Raw genomic sequence first — 18,678 nt, forward strand, 5'->3', positions numbered from 1 at the left:
ACCCGCTTCCAGCCTGGCAGAAATGACGTCACCCGCCAAATGCGGTCCCCGCGCCCCGACAAATTCACGTCGCTTCGCCCTGGCGCGCATGCGCACCCGCGTCTTTTTTGTAACATGGGAGGTGGCCGAGCGCGTGTTGTTTGTTCAGAATTAGAATTATTTTTTATTTGACTGCAGGAATCCATAGTCTTTGGTTATTTTGGTAAAGTCACGTAGGTATAAAATAAAATAAATGACAACGTTTCGGGCGCAACACAAGCGTCCGTCATCAGGTTTTATTTCTCACCTTCCTACAGACCAATTCAGAGATCTCATTGGTCACCCCGTGCCCCTTAGAAATCTCAAAATTCATCCTACAAAGTTCCATCACAAGGGAGAAATACAAACAGAAAGACAATCACCACTACTACACTCACCACTACTACACTCACCACTAGAACACTCACCACAACTGTCAACCCCTTAGCAGTGCCCAACCTTATTACAGACCAATTCAGATATCTTATAGGTCACCCCGTGCCCTTATAAATGTCAAAGTTCATCCTACAAAGTTCCATCACAAGGGAAAAACACAAACAGATAGACAATCACCACTACTACACTCACCACGAAAAGAACACCAGAATATAACTGTCATAAATGACGTCACGCGATTTTTGACGATTTTGACCCCCCCCCCCCTCGTCACACGGCGTCACAAAAAGTCAGACCCCCCCCCTCAAATATGACGTCACAAAGCTCTGCCCCCCCCCCCAAAACCATAATTCCATTTTTAAAATAAAACACGCTTCAAATCGCTTTAAACTATTGTCATTGTAGTGCGTATTTAATGTGGCGCTGCACTCTGATGTTGTTGGAGAAAACATTTATTAAAAAGTCTATTTAATTAAGTAGAACGTGTTGTCTATATTTATTTAAAGTTGCGCATTTTGATGTGACGTCACATTTCTCAACCCCCCCCCCCTCGTCACACATCGTCACAAATGTCTGACCCCCCCCACCCCACCCAGGTGCGTGACGTCATTTATGGACGGCCCCTAAACTCGTAACGATGGTTTAACGCGTAACAAGAGTTTCGTAAGATCTGACCAAGCCAAGCATGTAATGTGAGCCTGGATAACTGCTGAGAGGGCCCGACCAGCCGAGCTGGACTGGTTTTGACTGAGCGTCTATGAAAAAGAGCTTTATCGCTCATCGGATTCCTCCTGCAGTATAAATATTCTGATTCTGTTGGAGAGGCTGTTGGCTTGCCGCGGGGTCCACGTGGTGGCTTTGTGGGCAATCAGAATATCATTAATGCAGCTAATAAATAATTTACTGTAATTCTGCTGCTGCTGCTGCTGAGCCGCATTAACCTAAACCACACTATATATACAAGGACTGTTTTCTTGGAATTTCTCTAACTTGATACAGCTATCGTGCTGTGACGGTTCCACCTGAAGACGGAGGCTTGTGTTGCCTCCGAAACGTCGTGATTTATATTTTATTTTTTATTTTACTTTTATTAATTTTAATTTTTTACCTACGTGACTTTACCGAAAAAAACCTAAGAATATGAATCCTTGCAGTTACGAAAGCTTCAAATCTAGAACTAAACCACACTGGTCAGGTCCCAACAACAGGAAGAACGTTTGATGAATCTGTGATATGAAATCGATTAATCATTAATACAGTAGTTCTGTGCACTAAACCAAAATTTTTAAAGTTATTTGTTTAACTTTCCTATACTTTGCACTCCTATCGTGTTTTTATATTGTTTGTTGTAACGTTCTGATCTGCCTCTATTGGATATCTGTCAGGGGGAATAGGAGTTCATAGGTCATCGGATTCCTCCACTATTAATAAATAGTGACTCCTCTACTTACGAACGAGTTCGGTTCCAGAGGTCTCTTCGAAAGTCCAACTTCACTCCTGTCGATTCCAAACATGTTGTACGGCGTGTGCACTAAACACGGGGAAAGGCATTCGAAATTGTTTAATCTCCTGTAGATGTAGATGCCACTAGTTCTTCATGTTCTGCAGATGTGGACGCCACTGCTTCATCATGTTCTGCAGATGTAGGTGCCACCACCGCCATATATTGCGCGTGCAGTTGAACTTACGACTCTCGGTCCGAACAGGCAACTGGACATATGGGAAACCACGTTTGTTCATATCTATGAAAGTTCGTAAGTCGAATTGTTCGTAAGTGGAGGTAGTCCCTGGACAGAGTCCCCGGGTTGCGGAAAATCCGACAAACGGACATCAGACCTTACGGAAATGCTCCTGTAATAATTCAACATGCGGAAATGTTTGCGTTAGCCACGTAAGCGCAAGTAGTGCAGCGCGGTGGGGTACTAAAACAGCCGCCTCACGCATCGCTTGAGCGTCCCTAGGATTAAGGTAAATGGAATGCATCTTTAATTTCTTGGGAGGTGGGGGAGAATCGTTCAGTTTCCGACTTACGGAAAATTCGAGTTTACGGAAAATTCGAGTTTACGGACCGTTACCGGAAACCGGGTTACGGAAAAGCTTCTGACTCTTCAGTCGCGAGCGGCTCTCGCGCATGCGCGGGGGAGCCGCGCGTTGTTTATTTGGCGGCGCGCGCTGGGCGGGGTCCGGATTTGGACGCCCCCCACCCCCCTCCTCGCTTTTAAAAGGACGTGGGGGGGGGGCAGTAGCGCAGCTGCACGATAAGGTTTAGAAGTGGGCTGCGTTGATGTTATGTTACACGCTAAGTTAGTCTCTAAACATTGAGATATATACACCGCAAGCGTGTTGATAGGTGCCGTTTAACAACACATGCAGAGTACTCCTATGTGTGTAACACGCAGCTTACACGCGGAGTGCGTTTAAGGTGCTGTGTGCATTTTGCACGGATATATGCACGCGGCTTAATGCGATCATTTACACGGGAGCACGACGGCATATACACAGTTTACACAAAGTGTATGTACACTGCACACACTGCAGGATACACAGTTTACACAAAGTGTATGTACACTGCACACACTGCAGGATACACAGTTTACACAAAGTGTACACGCATTACGCAGTACATGGAATGCACGCAGAGTACGAAATACGCACAATACACGTGCACAATGCACATTAGTGCTTACGTATAATAATCCTAGTTAGGTAATTGATTGGTAAATGATATAAATACTATTACATTAACGCCGGTTATTAACTAGGGAAACGCACACACGCCGACACGACACTTTAACAGCTAAAAGGGGTACCAATTTGTACCTGCCGTCATAATCCATTTATGTTGTGATAATTGTAACCGTAAACTCTGGCATGTATTGTATCCGGTACGCATTTTAAAATAATATTCTCACAGCCACTCGTTTATTTATGAGTCTTGGAATTAAATTTGTAGCAAACGCCTCCAGTGAACGTACCCAAATATGTCCTGTTTCTGCATTTATAACGACTGTACCGCAATGGAATTCTGATTATCAGATTTTAATTAATTGGGGCACAGTGTATAGTTCGTTAATAGTTTACTATTATCGTTAACAATCGTACATTGCATAAGGAAGGAGGAGTAATTGGGCAGAAGCCCACAGTCATTCATTCGCCAGCCACAATCCGCGAGTTTGAAGTTGTCGTGCCGACCTCCTCGCTGAACTTTGACGGGGTCGTCCGTCTTGTTCCTGGAGATGGAGCACTATTTGGAGGTTAAGGTCATCTTCTTGGCGCTCCTGTTCTTCTTGACGCTGCTATTTGGCCTGCTACCGCTCAAGTTCGTCAGGTCTTCTTCCAGCGCGTCGGGAGGACAACCGGAGCACGGTAAAAACACAATTTAACTCTCACATGGCACCCAGTGTTTTTATTTAACCGTCCGTCTCAACATTTTTTTTGTACCGCATGTGCACTTGTATGCTGAACTTCTTCCTTCGAAACTTACGTAGCTAACCGTGCTAATCGATGTGGAGATGGTGGGGTGGATGGACAACGAACTAAACACACACAAAAAAATAATCAGCGCTAAAGAAATTAGTTTTCAACCTGAGATGATTTTTAAACGTGGATAGCTCCCGGTAGCTTCTCAGTAAAATTTGAAGTGGACTTGGGCAGGACGCGTTGTTGGAAGTGAACGGTGGCACCGTCTCCTGTGGTCCAAGATTAAAGGGTTTTTGGAGTAACATCCACAAAGCGAGTGATCGGGCACATTTGCTCGGCTTGTGGAAAAGTCATTGTCACGACTCGTGAGAGATTGCGACGGAACTGCTGGGAGGCCCTCATCCAGCAGTGGATTGACCACGGGTTTTAAGTGTTTGTCTCTAACCAACAAAACTTTCATCCTCCCATTTCCGTACAATCGTTGTACGGCCGTGGCCGCAAAAGATTGGTCTTTGCTGTAATATCTGAAGTTTGTTAACATCATCATGCAATCTTGTTCATTTGTGTTCCACATGTGTTAGAAGTCGGGCGAATTTAAGTGTCCCAACTAAGGCAGTAGATTCCAACTGTTGCAATGTGAATAATATTGGTCGCGAAAGCCTACGTGTTAAACTGTTGCATTGTTGATAATTGGTTCTTTACCCTTCTATCTGGCAACAAAACTGACACCTTGTTGCCAGATAAAAGGGTAAAGAACCAATTATCATATTTTTACTGGCAAATGAGGTCCCCATAGTGTTGCATTGTTCCCATGTCGTTCGGACCGCATGTGTCAATACACGGGTGCTGTGTTAGCTAATTTATGTAAACTAAACTGTTAACTGTTTTATTTGATCAGGTAAGGTGCACTGAGCTGTATAGCTCTTTCAGAAGCGCCCTGGCCACAAATGATAGCTCAACAAAGTGGCTTATCACGTGGAAATGTAATAGCAGCCAAATACTCTAAAACGCATGTTTCTAAATGGGGAAGGGGAAAAATCTGAGGACCTGGAGAAAAACTCGAAATATACAGCAGGCGCCAGGGTCGGGATCGAACTCAAGATCCTTCTCTCTATACCTGGCGAGGTAATTAACATCTGGCCACCGTGGAGGTGTTTCCACGCAAGGCTCTATTACCACATCAACAGGGGTGTTGTGCCCCGATCTCGTTTAGGTGTCGTTCTCGTTTAGGTATTGGAAATCCACGCACGGTTCAGACTGGATAGTCCTATTGATGGGTGACCACGAGGCACGCCAAATTATTATCATCGGCGGCTGTTGCGGGTCTTTTGTTATCTGGTGTGCTCATTGCAGGGCAGTGTAGAGATTATCCATCGTTGTACTGTACTTGTGTGTTCCCGCGTCTGTGATCTCTGGCATCACCAACCAACTTGCACTGATCAGCGTGGTGAAGCATGGTCAAACAACCCCAACAATCTGCTTAGTGTGGGGTGGCCGTCGTGCGTTGACTTAAAGGGCTGTGTACACCCATTGGATTCTTTACTCGGACAATATGATCACAAGTGTTTTATGGAGTTATATCGGAATACATTTTTTTTTATCTTAATTATGAATTTACCGCATTTCACTTGACATTTGTTCTTCTCTTTGGTCGTGGGTTTAATTTCTGTGCAATATTTTTGTGTGTTCCAGGTTTCCCTTGCAAACAAGACATTGTTTTCCCAATCGTTCCTCCCCTGGTCTCCTCTGCTGGTCTATCTAGGCAGGCCCCCATTAAAGTTGCGAGGCCCCTTCTGCCTGCCCTGGCCCGAGTGCTGTGTCACTCACGGCTGGCCATTTTCTTTTTCGTTTACTCTTTGAACACTTTCATTCGCTCGGTCCATTTATCTGTCCGTCCGAGAGTAGAAGGGGACCATGCTAACCCTTGTCAAGATGATCAAATATAAATACAGTACACCAGGGAATGTTAGTTTATAGTCGTGGTACTCTTCTGGACTTTTTCAATAGTTAACTGGCCAAATTTATAAAATAGTTGCCAAAAATCTGGTGCTTAACAAATCCAGCGTTTCTCGAATAAGCCTTTTCACCCTGGGTGAAATTGTTACGAATTTAATGCAGTATGTATTTTGAAAAGTGGTTCACAAAAGCTATGCATATGCATGCTTGTTCTTCCTTGTTTGAGAATCCACCTGTACCCCCACCCACTCTACCCATCCAGGATGTTCCACTCGCTTGACCCGTGGCACACCTGCTGCTGCTGTGTCATGGTTGCCAGGTGTCTTCTTTCTGTTTCACAGGGAAGGGAGTGATTTATCGGGTCTTACCTGGTAAAATAAAAATAGGTAATAATAGGGATTTGTTGACCATACTTGACCACGCTGTTCGGCGTGGGTTGAAGTGGAAGGTTGGGACAGACAGGGCTATGACTCGCTACAGATGTCAGCCATGGCGGGGAAATAAACTCGAGTTGCTGGGTTCATAGCGCAGTGCTTTACGCATTCGCGACACGAAACTTAACACATTCGTCAAAAAGACTGTGGCTTTCAGAGGAAGCGTATAATGGGCGACGTTTCAAGCAATGGCCCTTCTTCAAAGAAGATCGTGCACCACTGCCAACGCAGTCACCAAATAATTGACGCGTTTGTGCTTGGCCGCACATGGTGGTACTGTACACACCTGTAATCTTAATTAGTTGGTGGCCCACACAAGTGTGTGTGAAATGCCTGAATGCAGTGGGACAAGATGCCTTGAGGAGGTAGCGGCGCAGGGTTCCTCACAAGCACTGTGTGCAAACAGCAGGCGGGTGTTATTTGTCTCTAATGTGCACGTTTCTCTGGCCACTCCAGTTCACTCCCAAAGGCAACATTTTTGTTGTTTTACGGAGTTGACCAAACCTCCCTAAAAGCATGACCCTCTGGAGAGGTCACAAGATTCTGTTGAGCTATTCCGGGGTAAACAAAGTATGTAGACCACTTGTGTTTACTGTATTGTTTCACGTTTGTGCTATGCGGCTCTGCAATGATGTGATTTTCGGTTACACTCTTTGGTTTTTTCGGTAAAGTCACGTAGGTAAAAAATAACTCAATTAAATCACGACGTTTCGGGCGCAACACAAGCGTCCGTCATCAGGTGGGAAAGCAAGGCCTACTGCTGCTGCAGACTGTTTTAAAGCTGCATCAGCAGTAGACCATGCTTTCCCACCTGATGACGGACTCTTGTGTTGCGCCCGAAACGTCGTGATTTAATTTAGTTTTAATTTATTATTATTTTTACCTACGTGACTTTACCGAAAAAACCAAAGAGTATGAATCCTTGCAGTCACGAAAACTTCAAATCTAGAATTTTAGGTTATACCGCGCGCTGTTTGGCACGGGGGGTGGGGTGGTGAGTGGCCAGCACCAAGCCCATGCGCCTTTGTCTCCCCAGTGGTGATGTTTACACACCGCAACAGGTACTCATTTGAGGCCGAGTCGACCTAGGGGAGGTCCAGGACCGGTTCAGAGATTCGTCACTGGTGTTGGTCGTGAGTGGGAATCGAACTCTGGTCGCCGGGTTCGTAGCGCAGCGCGCTACTAACTACGACACTACTGTGCCTCACAGTAAATAACTAACACTCGTAGGAAGTCTTCTTGGTTCTTTCGGTAAAGTCACGTAGAAGGGAAATAATAAAATAATAAAAATAAAATATTATGAAATACAATTCTCATTATTATGTTTTATTTTTATAATTTTTTATATTTCCCGTCTACGTGACTTTACCGAAAGAACCAAGAAGATGAATCCCTGTAGTCACGAAAGCTTTAAATCGAAACTCATAAGAAGCTTCGCCGCCAAAGACCCCGTGGTCTTGCCACACCACCCTTTTTATCGCCCCCCCCTCACCCCGTTTCTTTTAGAGCCTTCCAGAAGGTTCTCTGTCTGCTCTTCTTCATCAATCCAATCCCCTTCTTTGCTCACCTCCCCTAACCATCTTTCACCTCGTCGTCCCATTTTCTTGCCTTTTTCCCCAATTGAACCCTCTGCCAATTCCATGTCCCACTTCCCAGAAACTGTCCCATCCTGATCCATCCTCGCGTGGTCCTTACAAAGAGGAGATGCATTGTGTAAGGAGACACAAAAGCGGGCCCACTTATTGTTGATGGCACGATGATATAGTTAGACGTGAGTGAACGCCACGTGTTTTTTTCGAGCTTGACCCACAAGGGAGGTCGCTTGGAGTCGTCGTCATGGTGACTGGGAGACGCTGAGGATTCGGGTTTAATCTGCGCGCATGCGGGGAGGCACGTGCTGAGGTCAGTGAACCCTTGCAGCTGCGCGGCACATGGGTTTACAGTGTCCAGTGCTCAGCGGGTACGTGTAGGAAGAGCGTATAAACTGATAATTTCGGATTTGAAGCTTTTAAAGTCGATTTCAGATATTTATTTTATTTTCAGATCGTTCACGTTATATTGCAATTCAACATTTTCATCGTGCAAACAAAAGTGGAATAGCACGCAAGTTGTGTGACGTGACGCTGCCTCCTGTGACAACATACTTTCGGATTATTTAAAAAAAAAACTGGATCATCTGAAATTCATATCAAGGCCTGGTTTTAAGATATGTTTTTTTATCAATCCAAAAACAGGGAACACATCATTTGTACGGGACATTGTAAATGTCCATATAGTATTTGTGATAGCTGTTCCCACCATTACTCCGGAATAAACAATTCGTACCAACGTGCAAATATCATTCCGTATTACCTGCTGTAACATGGGGCTCATAAACATAGACATTGGCAAAGAAAATGGAGCAACAGCTGAAAAGGGGTGTTCAACTAATCGGGGAAAGGCGTACGCTTGTAATTAACACCGAGAGACCAGGGAGGGAAATTCATGGATCAGGGAACGTTCGCAAGTTGAATTTTATCGTATTGACTGTTGAGAAAGTTAGTGGGCTTTGGCAGGACGCGTTGCTAGAAGGATGATGGTCGTGACAACCACTGAAGTGGCAGCCAGAGCAGGGAATGTACCCGGGAGGACATCCACCGCAGGGATGAGGCACTGGAAACGGCTCGTGCTCAGGATCCAGATGGATTGCAGCATTTCGGCAACGCGATACATGGCGATAGTTTGGCGAGACCTTCGTACAGCAGCGGATCGATCGTAGCTTACGTGAATAAGAAGCTAGGCACAGTTGCGCACACTTGCAGACCAGGAGGCAGGCTTTGTGGCGAGTGCTAAGAGCATGTCGTAGAGACACCCACCTTAATGAAAGTTAGGTGGCATTTTTAAATCCTTTACATTAAGTTCGCTTGCTTGCTTGCGTGCTTGCTTGCTTGCTTACGACCGTGCAAATCTTTCGGTCGTTTTTTAACCCACTTCCCGTGATCCAATCGAGCTGACATTTTGCACACAGACTCGTTGTGCGAGACAATTAATGCGCGTGACATTTTTTTTCCAAAATTCTACACTGTTTAGGGAAAACAAATTAAATATTTAATTACCAATTGCTTAATACTGGGAGACAATCATCTGACCCATAGGTGGCAGCCATCTCAAGCCAGAGGACGAGAGGACTCTAGTCGCCACGCATATAAAGGATTTATAGTGAAAAACTTTGTTTTTACGGGTTATACTTATTAGGCAGTAATGACTGAGTTATTTTAGCGACTGGGATCAGCGCTTCCATGAGAGTAAAGCTGCTTGTCATCGTTATGGTAACCGTACAATCCAGGGACATGGGTTTAATTGCCATGGGTTTAATTGCCATGGGTATGCCGTATTGGGACTGAGATTGTCTGGAGGTGTGCTGTGCGGGACGGTGCGGGCTTACACAGGATAAAGGAACCCTCATTCACAATGTTGACCTGTCTTAAATGTGACATCAGTACACGTGCTGTGCACCTGTAACATTGGGACTGTCAAATAGACCGAGGAGATACAGTATGACATTCAAATGTAGACCTTTGAAGAATTATTACGTGAATTTGTTTTTTTTTCAAATGTTATTGTCGCTTCAATTACAACCTGGTCATCATAACTACCCTTTGGTGTCAAAAAGTCAAATTGTGCAGCTTCAATATCTGGTCTCCATCCGATACGCCAGCAACGTGGAATCTATGGCCCACAACTTAATCTCATCTGGCCGTCGGCCACGTGAGGCCAACCACTTAAAAAGAGCCTGAAGGCAGTATTTACGCCGTCACTGCAAACATCGTAGCTGCACTTATCGGGTACTTGAGTGTAACATTTTCGACCGGGCAATACTGTGTGTCTAATTTTATTACACTCTCTAGCCCGTTGTCTTTCGTGTAGTTTTGAGCACACGTTCAATGCAAAGAGTCCTAGCATTATATACAATTAGTGTTAACCAATGTGTGGCCCGCCAATGGTGTTTTAGAGTGTAATGCGTCCAACAGTAAAGAAAAGATTACCCACCCTTATGTTACATCAACGGTTCCTGGAAGCTAGATACTATTCTTTAGTTCCTTGTGCCGTTAATATCTTTGGAATTTTTTCATTGCGAGTCATTTACACACGATACGGAGAGTAATACACAATCTAATTTCCTATAAACATACATACAACAGATCATGTTCACATTGCTCTTATATTTCCGCGAATATCTCCGCAGCCCGTGGGGTAACAGACTCTTGTGTCGGTGTCCAATGTGACTGGACCTTCCTCTTTTAACTATTGCTTTTGTTTCGGACGCGCCAAGGCAGTTTTGACACACAACGACTCGCTGTCTCACTGTTCACGTGAAATGTGGCATTAGCTGAAATTGCAACAATACACTTCTGGGAATACGTGACTTTGTTCGCCCCGCGAGGACATCTACGTTGTTTCAAAAGTTCCCCCCAAACATTATTTCCCAATTGTGATTTCGCTCATGCTGCTTGTGATCAGTTTTTGCATATTTTTTCTCTATTCTCCCCAATTACAATCTCATGTCATGAGACAACGTTTCCATGTGGGATTCTCACAGCTCACAGGGCACCATCTTGTGTTTTGGAAAGGTTCTGGGAAGATCACATGAGGGAACAATGTATATTGACACTTCATTAGACCCTCAAAATCAACATTGCATCTGTACATGTCAAGCCTTTTTATCAATTCACTGTTGGATAAGGACTTCACAACGCTGGCTCATGTGGTTTGTGAAGGTGGGAAGCATAGATGTGGAAGCATAGAGCAACAGTACAACCTTTGATTTTTTTCCCCATTGCTCTCCGATAACAAAATTGACGTTTTTCATTCTCCATTTGGAATGAGCCAAATTAAGACCAAAAACAAAATTAAGATCATTTTTTTGTAAGCAGTCATTGATGACCAGACTGAGGCCATCAACTCGCTACGTTCGTGATCCTGGGTTAATCATGGGTGGACGACACCCAGAATCAAACATGAGCCCTCGCTGGTACCACCAGCTCATGCCCAACCGAGCCACCTCCACGCTTGTAGGTTTGCTTTCATAACAATTTCCGTCTTCATACTCATCGTGGGGTTAACGTGGTTGGCATTGGCCCTGGTGCAGGGAATGATACGGAGGCCTCTGTCCAATTTGCCCCCCTCTTTTTGTATCCTGGTGGCTGACCTCGTCCAGCCATGGCTGGTCCCCATTTGCAGTTGCCACCCCCCTTGCACACCCAACTGCTACCAGAGGTCGCAACCGGGTACCCGATACCCGTACCCTACCCGATACCCGGCGACCCGTACCCGGCCGGGTATGGGTACCCATTTGCGAACCTGGTGCGGCCGGGTACGGGTAGGCCATGAGTCACTGGTGAGTAACCGTTTGTCACTCATTTCGGGTAGGGTACGGGTAGGGAACGGGTACCGGTACCCGGCCGTACCCGGCCGGGTACAGGTACCCATTTGCAGAGGTGTGGACTCGAGTCATGTGACTTGGACTCGAGTCAGACTCGAGTCATGAATTTGATGACTTCAGACTCGACTTGGACTTGCATAACAATGACTTTGTCCCACCTCTGAGGTGTGGACTCGAGTCATGTGACTTGGACTCGAGTCAGACTCGAGTCATGAATTTGATGACTTCAGACTCGACTTGGACTTGCATAACAATGACTTTGTCCCACCTCTGCCCATTTGCGACCCTGGTGCGGCCGGGTACGGGTAAGGAATCAAAACCCGTTTGCGACCTCTGACTGCTACCCCACTGCACCATTTTACCTCTTCGATTGCGGTCCCCTTTCGTGCAGTGGATTTCTTTGACAATTCTGGCTCATCGCCTGACGAGGGCTGGTTGTAATCACCGGCGAAACGTCACGCTCGAATTGGAAAACGTCGTGAGTTTACTCTGCAACACAACCGGTGTGCTGAACTAGTAACAAATTGGCATGTTTTATTTTACGTGACAAACCTTACTTAATTGGCTGTGTCAGGTGGTGGCAAGTTTAATGACACATATTTATGTGATCTAACCCAAAAAAAATCTTTGCTATAGAGACAAAATAACAAACTCGTGTTCAATCACATTGGTATGTGAATGCATTTTCTACAGTTGAACATTCCCATTCCATGCTGGATCCTACGGTTGTGACACAAATGGCGACGATTTTCCTGGCAGGCCTTCGAAGCCGCCTCTTCCAGCTGCTGAGCAGCACTACGGCCGGCGTCTTCCTCGCCACGTGCCTGCTCGACCTGCTGCCCGACTACCTGGCCAGCATGCAGGAAGCCCTCTCCGACCTGCGCGCCACGGTGCGGGTACAAACACGCACGCGCGCACATTTTGAACACATTAACGATTCACTCCGGCGTCCCCATCGACTCGAGGAATTGTCAAGGTTCATGATCTCGGTTTGATTTGGCTTGATTAATTTTTCGTGCGTCTCGCTTTTTTTTGACAGTCTCATTTGTATTGTTTATCGTTGTTATTGTCTCGCTTGTATGGTTTTGTGTATTTCGTATCATTCGCATGTCATTTGCAGGTGTATTCCAGAAATGATAAGTAATCGATTTTCACACGTTTGATTCCATGTATCGCTCTCACCATCACCATTATCATTGTAGGATGAATGATTCACGATGTGCTGTTTTAATAATACAAATCATAAAAATGCTCACATCTCGGATTAGCACGGTTGGCTATGTAGGGTGTGAAAGAAGTTCAACAGACATACATACACAACATAGATTGCAGAAAAGTCTTACTGACGCTTCAGACTTTTTCCAGGGAGCGTCCTGCATTGGGGACGGTGTGCGTGGACAGAGGAAACCAGGGTTAGAAAAGAAAAACTTCTGCCTAGTTTGAATCTACAATCCACGTTCTCTTCCGTCATCTCCTGACCACCGAGCAACCACGCAGCTGCAGGATTTTCACAAACTGCTTGACCTTCGAAGTATGCATGTACGTTGAATTTCTTTCGCACAGTACGTAGCCAACCGTGCCAATCGGAGATGCGGGGGCAGGACAACAAACTAAACACCAAAAGCAGTTCTAAAGAAATGCACTTTCAATCTCAGGATTTAAAAGTGCATAGCTCCAGTGGCTTCCTGATATCGGAAAGGAAGAGTGCACCTGAGATCGCGCGATGCAGTGACCGTCGATGTATGATGGCCAGCCATAATCCCCCGCTGCGAGGATGACCGGAGTTTGTACGATGGTTTATGCTCTTTAACGAGATCAGCAAGGCATTGTGATTGTGGGGTGCTACGGTGGTGAGATGTTAACTACCTCGCCTGGTATACAGGAGGTTGCGAGTTCGATCCCGACCCTGACGCCTGCTGTATATTTTTGGAGTTTGCCTTTTTTTCCCGTGGTCGTGTGGATTTTTATCCGGGTCTTCCGTTTTTTCCTTCCACGCTTAGAAACAGGCGTTTGGAGTGTTTGGCTGCTATAAATGTCCCCGTGATAAGCCACTTCGTTAAGTTATCATTTGTGGCCAGGTCACTTCTGAAGAAGAGCTATATAACTCGGTGAGCCTTACCTGGTAAAATGAATAGAGTTTAGTTCATAGTTTAATTTAGAACGCTTTGCACATCTACTGCCACCACCCATGACTAGGGTAAGCCTGCTATGTGGTGAGGGCATTCGTGTTATGAAATGAGTGGATTTATTTCGTCCAAAGAAGTGGCCGGTGCACGACCTGACCAATGTTGGCGTGGGGTGCAGTGCACAGTGCAACTAAAATTATTTGAGTCAAGTAACGTTTTGTACTCCAACACAGAGGGCAGATTGTAGAGACATAGAGTGCGTGACAAATTAGTCCGCGCTGCTTTCGAATACTGCACTCCCACACGCATCGAGTCCGCATAAACAGCGTTACGTGTCTGTGTCTTTCTTTTTAAGGGGGCCATGGGGTGGTGGTGCGGGACTGCTGGTCATGAGACTTCTTAACCGAACCGCCTGTCACATGCCTGCGAAAAAGTACAAATGTCAAGCTCACGCGATGGCTTTGTGCGTACGCAGTCATGGTATGCATTACGATGGGAATGTTATCTTCTTGCTCTCAATATACTACTGTTGCAGCGTACTAAACTTACATGCCATTCTTTGTGCAATAGAGGCTCTCTTTAACAAAACAAAGCATACTTTTGCATGTTAAAATGTAATCGTCTGCAATGTAGCTTGGTTTTTGAGCGATTCGCAAAATTCGGTTTATAAGTATGCCACATGGCCTTGGAAGGTTGGACAAGGAGCACTTCATGCCCATTTGGCATTCGTACTGTTTGCGCAGTCGACCCGAGTTATTGGAAACTTGAGGCACGTCTGCATCTGAATGCAGCATCTGTTCAAATAAATGTTTTTAAATAACAGTACACTCATGAATGCAGGTACATCTACACTGGCTTTGGCGATCGTACCGTTAGCAAGACCTAGTCATGATGAAGCTGGCCTTGTACATTACGGGTCATGGTTTTTGTTGATGTACGTTGCTCATTTGTGGATGTCTGTCCCCCTGAATAGTATGGAGAGCAAAAGAGCACGCAGGAATAAGTGATCGGAATTAAACTGAGAGACAGGAAGATTAGCACATGGATTAGAGAACATGCACAAGTCAAAGACAAATTATCGACTGGTAAGAAAATTAATTGGGCCTTGGACAGGATGTGTCTCTCGAAGGGATAATCGCTGGTGGCCGAGGCCAATTAATACTCGGCAGCCAAAGGAGGTAACACGGCCAAAAAGATGTCGGTTCCGGAGATAGAATAAGTTAATCAACTCGTGCGCAGGAACTTGATGAACTGTTACATCGCAGTAACATGAGAGATTGCGGCGGCTTTGGCAGACTTTCTTGCAGCCGTGGATAGATCATGGCTGGTCATGACCTCGGATAGGCGAGCGAGACATCCATAAGCAACCCTTCACTTCGCAATCATCCTGATTTCCCGTTCTATTGCGATTCTGATAATTATCATTACTCCGCCATCGGTAAGTGACATTGGAAGTCATTCCCGCTGCGCCAGGTGAAGGGTGCCCCCCGTTGTGAATCGCGGTGCGTGCTTTTAACACGGCCATTTGATTCCGCAGACTGCTTTCCCGCTGGCCGAGTTTATCCTATCCGTCGGCTTCTTTGCGGTGATGCTGCTGGAGCAAGCCGTGCTTTCCTTGCACGGCCGCACGATGACATTGGCAGTGGCAGCATCATCAAGGAGCAGCAGCTCGGAGACACGGGCGCTCCTCTCCCCCGCGAGCTCGTCGCCCGCCCCAGAATCCCCGCACGTCAACGCCGTCGTTCTGCACCCGCCCACCGCGTCAAAGTCCGTCGCCGCCGCCGCCGATCCGGAACCGGGCCGCTGGGCCTCGGGGGGCCCCGGCGCGCCCGCCGAGGACGCGGACGCGGAGGTGGGCGCCCACCTCCACGTGGACCGCAGCTCCCACTCGGCGGTGCGCGCGTGGGGCCTGCTCATCTCGCTGGCGCTGCACTCGGTGCTCGAGGGGCTGGCCGTGGGGCTGCAGCAGCCCGGCCTACCGGGGGCATCCCTGGCCGGCCTGGTGGGGCTGTGCACCGCCGTCGCGGTGCACAAGTGCGCCGTGGCGTCGGGGCTGTGCGTGCGCCTCGTGCAGGCGCGCCTGGGCCGCCAGACGTCATTCGCCGCGCTGCTCGGCTTCGCGCTCATGTCGCCCGTCGGGGTCACCGTCGGCATCGCGCTGCTCGACTCGCCGGCGCTCGCCGAGAGCCACATGCCCCGTGCCGTGCTCCAGGTGCGCCAGATCACGCGCGGCCGGTCGTGTGCGCCGACGTGCAATCGCCGTCGGCCGAGCCTGCCGTGGCGTTATCAGCGGCCACTGTCGTCGATTTTCGGTGCTTGTTTGGGCATGTTGGCTACCTTTGTAGCGTTATCAGTGAGCGCACTATTATGTTGGCTACTGTCATAGTGCGAGTGGTGATTGCACGATCATGCATGCGGGGGAGCGGTGGTGTGGTGGTTGGCATGCTGTGGCATGAAACCCGGCGACTTGGATTCCCGGCAATGGCTAACATTGGGCGAACGCGATATCTGAACTAGTCCTGAATTTCTACGTCTATGCTCCTCATCTTCAGCAACCCGGACTGACCAGGTGGGCGAAGTATGGTCAAACAAACAAACAAACACGCATGATCTACGTGGAGTGGAGGGGGGGGGGGCCTTCAGCAGTGGATTGGAAAAGTAGTAACAAATGTTTTTTTTATGTAATAATGCTGGTCACCAACGCATTATGATCACCATCACAACTGTGAGGCATACCGGATGATCTCAAAATCTGCAACAGCGCTTCTTGGCCCAATCACTTGCGCATGTCAAGAGGAAGATCTTCGCTCGTGTGTAACTGCGTGTTTGTATCTTGTGTGTGTTGCCAGGGCCTTGCGACAGGAACCTTTCTGTACGTCACCTTCCTGGAAATCTTGCCACATGAGCTCAACAGCCAGCACTGCCGGCTGCTGCGCGCCGTGTGCCTTCTCGTTGGTTTCTCCGTCATCACCGTGACGCTCTTCGCCACTACCTGAAGTCCCACGACCGCGACGCGAAAATCTGCTGCCGGGCCTCTCTCTACGAGACGGCCAAGGCTCTGCTGCTGCACCGTCGGGGATACTTGCCTGGTTCCCTTGCATCGTCACTGATTCCTTGCCCTCTCCTCCATCTACTCCCCTCTCTGCCAATTCACATTCTCCACTGCCGCCACCTCGTCACATTGGTCGTGGGTGGCACTGCAATGCTATCCTTTGTTGCACCAAAATAAACGAAACCCCCGGTGCGTTGTTGTATGCAGTTAACACCGCCTCTTGTAACGCTTAACTCTGTTGGACTTTACTTACAGACGCTCGCGCAATGGCGCAATGCGGTTGGCATGGGCCACGGTGCAAGGAATGAAATGGGTGGGGGGGGGTCCCTTTTCAATTTCCTCTCTCTGTGGCCTGGTGGCTGTGCCCCGTCTTTGACCCGTGGGACCCCCTGCGCAGGCGCACCGCCTGCACACTCGATAGCTACGCCACTGCTCTTTAGCCTAGTGTATAGAGGTTATCCGTTGTAAGGTAAATTGATTCAAGATAAAAGAGTCAATCGCGTGTAATTACATTGGTGTATTAATACACGTTCTAAAGTACAGCATACGCTGTATTATAATCTGGCTTGCACAAACAACAACAACGTAACACGTACACGATTGCCACACATCTCATTTCACTTTCAAACTCCATTTCAGTCTTCTGATACTGTGCTTAATCAAAGCGAAAAAAAATATTTTGATAGCCATCATCTATTCATTGGTCTTAATGAAATGGCTTTGATCGGTAGTTGAAACAGATGCTGCTTCGGCGTAAGTGCAATGTTTTCGCGTGTCATGTGTTCTGTTATGTTTCTCAAATGTTTCGTATCGTAAATAGGAAAGATGCTTCAAATAAAAGTACATTTTTACGCTCGCAACACATGCATCAAGTTGCGCGTGTAAGAATGTATGGGTTAGTCTGAATGCGTTGTATGTAATGGGCTTGTGTCACTCCGGGTGCTACGTATATTTTACTTGCACTGTTTAAATACTGAAGAATCGATTTGTTGAATATAATCATGATCCTAAATCGTGACAATAGAATCAACAAGGATGATGCATTGTTCCACCCGTAATCATAACTTTCCTATTCCAAAACAAAGTTATAGGATTCTATCCCATACCAGAGAATCAACAGGTATGGTGAATTCTTACACCCATAATCCAAAACTCCCTATTCCGACTCGCAAAAGTTATACGACTCCATCCCATAGCATTTACATGAAGTATATCACATTTTAGGAACTGTTTTCAGTGCTCTAGAAGTATCGACAGTAAATGTGTTACAAACATCTAATTGTTTTAACTAAAACTGCCCTTTTAGTTAAAACAATTAGTGTAATCTAATGTTTTTCATCTACAGTGTTTCTTAAAAAATAAGTCGTGCTTAAATTATGTATTGTGTATTCGCCGGAATAGCAAACAAATTATATCACCAAAAGGTTTGTTTTTTCTCCACTGCAATATTGTGACAATATTCAAAATATAGTCATTGAAGATATACAACGTGGTAGAGCAGTAGCTACAGGTATTCAATTCGTGACCACGGCTAACATCAGTGGTGAGTAATTGGGTACCTGTTAAACCAGCCTACGACTATTGCGGTGAAGTATGGTCACACAACACCCATGACCGACGTGGGGGAGGCCTTCATCCAACAGTGGATTGATACAGGTCTGTAGCTAATATCGTATGTTATAAAGAATTGCGTAATGTATACATGTGTGGCAAATGGCAGGATTTTTCAAATGTCAATTGAAAGTTAAGATAAACGTAACAGTAATGAGTGTAATGTTTGCAAGTAAAACAGATGCAGAAGTATTGGAGCAGCTAAAAGACACTAATAATTTAAAAGCATCCATAAGTTGCTAA

The 18,678-nt window shown here is 46.5% G+C and overlaps 1 protein-coding gene across 3 annotated transcripts; it reads left to right on the plus strand.

The window, feature by feature from the left end:
• The first annotated feature begins 216 nt into the window (after window positions 1-216).
• SLC39A1 (solute carrier family 39 member 1) lies at window positions 217-18,678 on the plus strand. 3 transcript variants are annotated; one of them, XM_061558453.1, is made up of 5 exons: window positions 217-272; window positions 3,651-3,780; window positions 12,406-12,542; window positions 15,310-15,984; window positions 16,622-18,678. In XM_061558453.1, exons 2-5 carry the CDS (start codon window positions 3,651-3,653, stop codon window positions 16,766-16,768), a joined length of 1,089 nt encoding a protein of 362 aa, XP_061414437.1. In that variant the 5' UTR covers window positions 217-272; the 3' UTR covers window positions 16,769-18,678. The 3 variants fall into 3 exon arrangements, with proteins under 3 accessions (XP_061414437.1, XP_061414436.1, XP_061414438.1); XM_061558452.1 differs by lacking the exon at window positions 217-272 and having other exon boundaries at window positions 2,684-3,780; XM_061558454.1 differs by lacking the exon at window positions 217-272 and having other exon boundaries at window positions 2,684-3,780; window positions 12,406-12,536.

Source organism: Lethenteron reissneri, chromosome 24, assembly GCF_015708825.2.
Source record: "Lethenteron reissneri isolate LAM-NWPU_2019-01 chromosome 24, ASM1570882v1, whole genome shotgun sequence".
NCBI classification, from domain to species: domain Eukaryota; kingdom Metazoa; phylum Chordata; class Hyperoartia; order Petromyzontiformes; family Petromyzontidae; genus Lethenteron; species Lethenteron reissneri.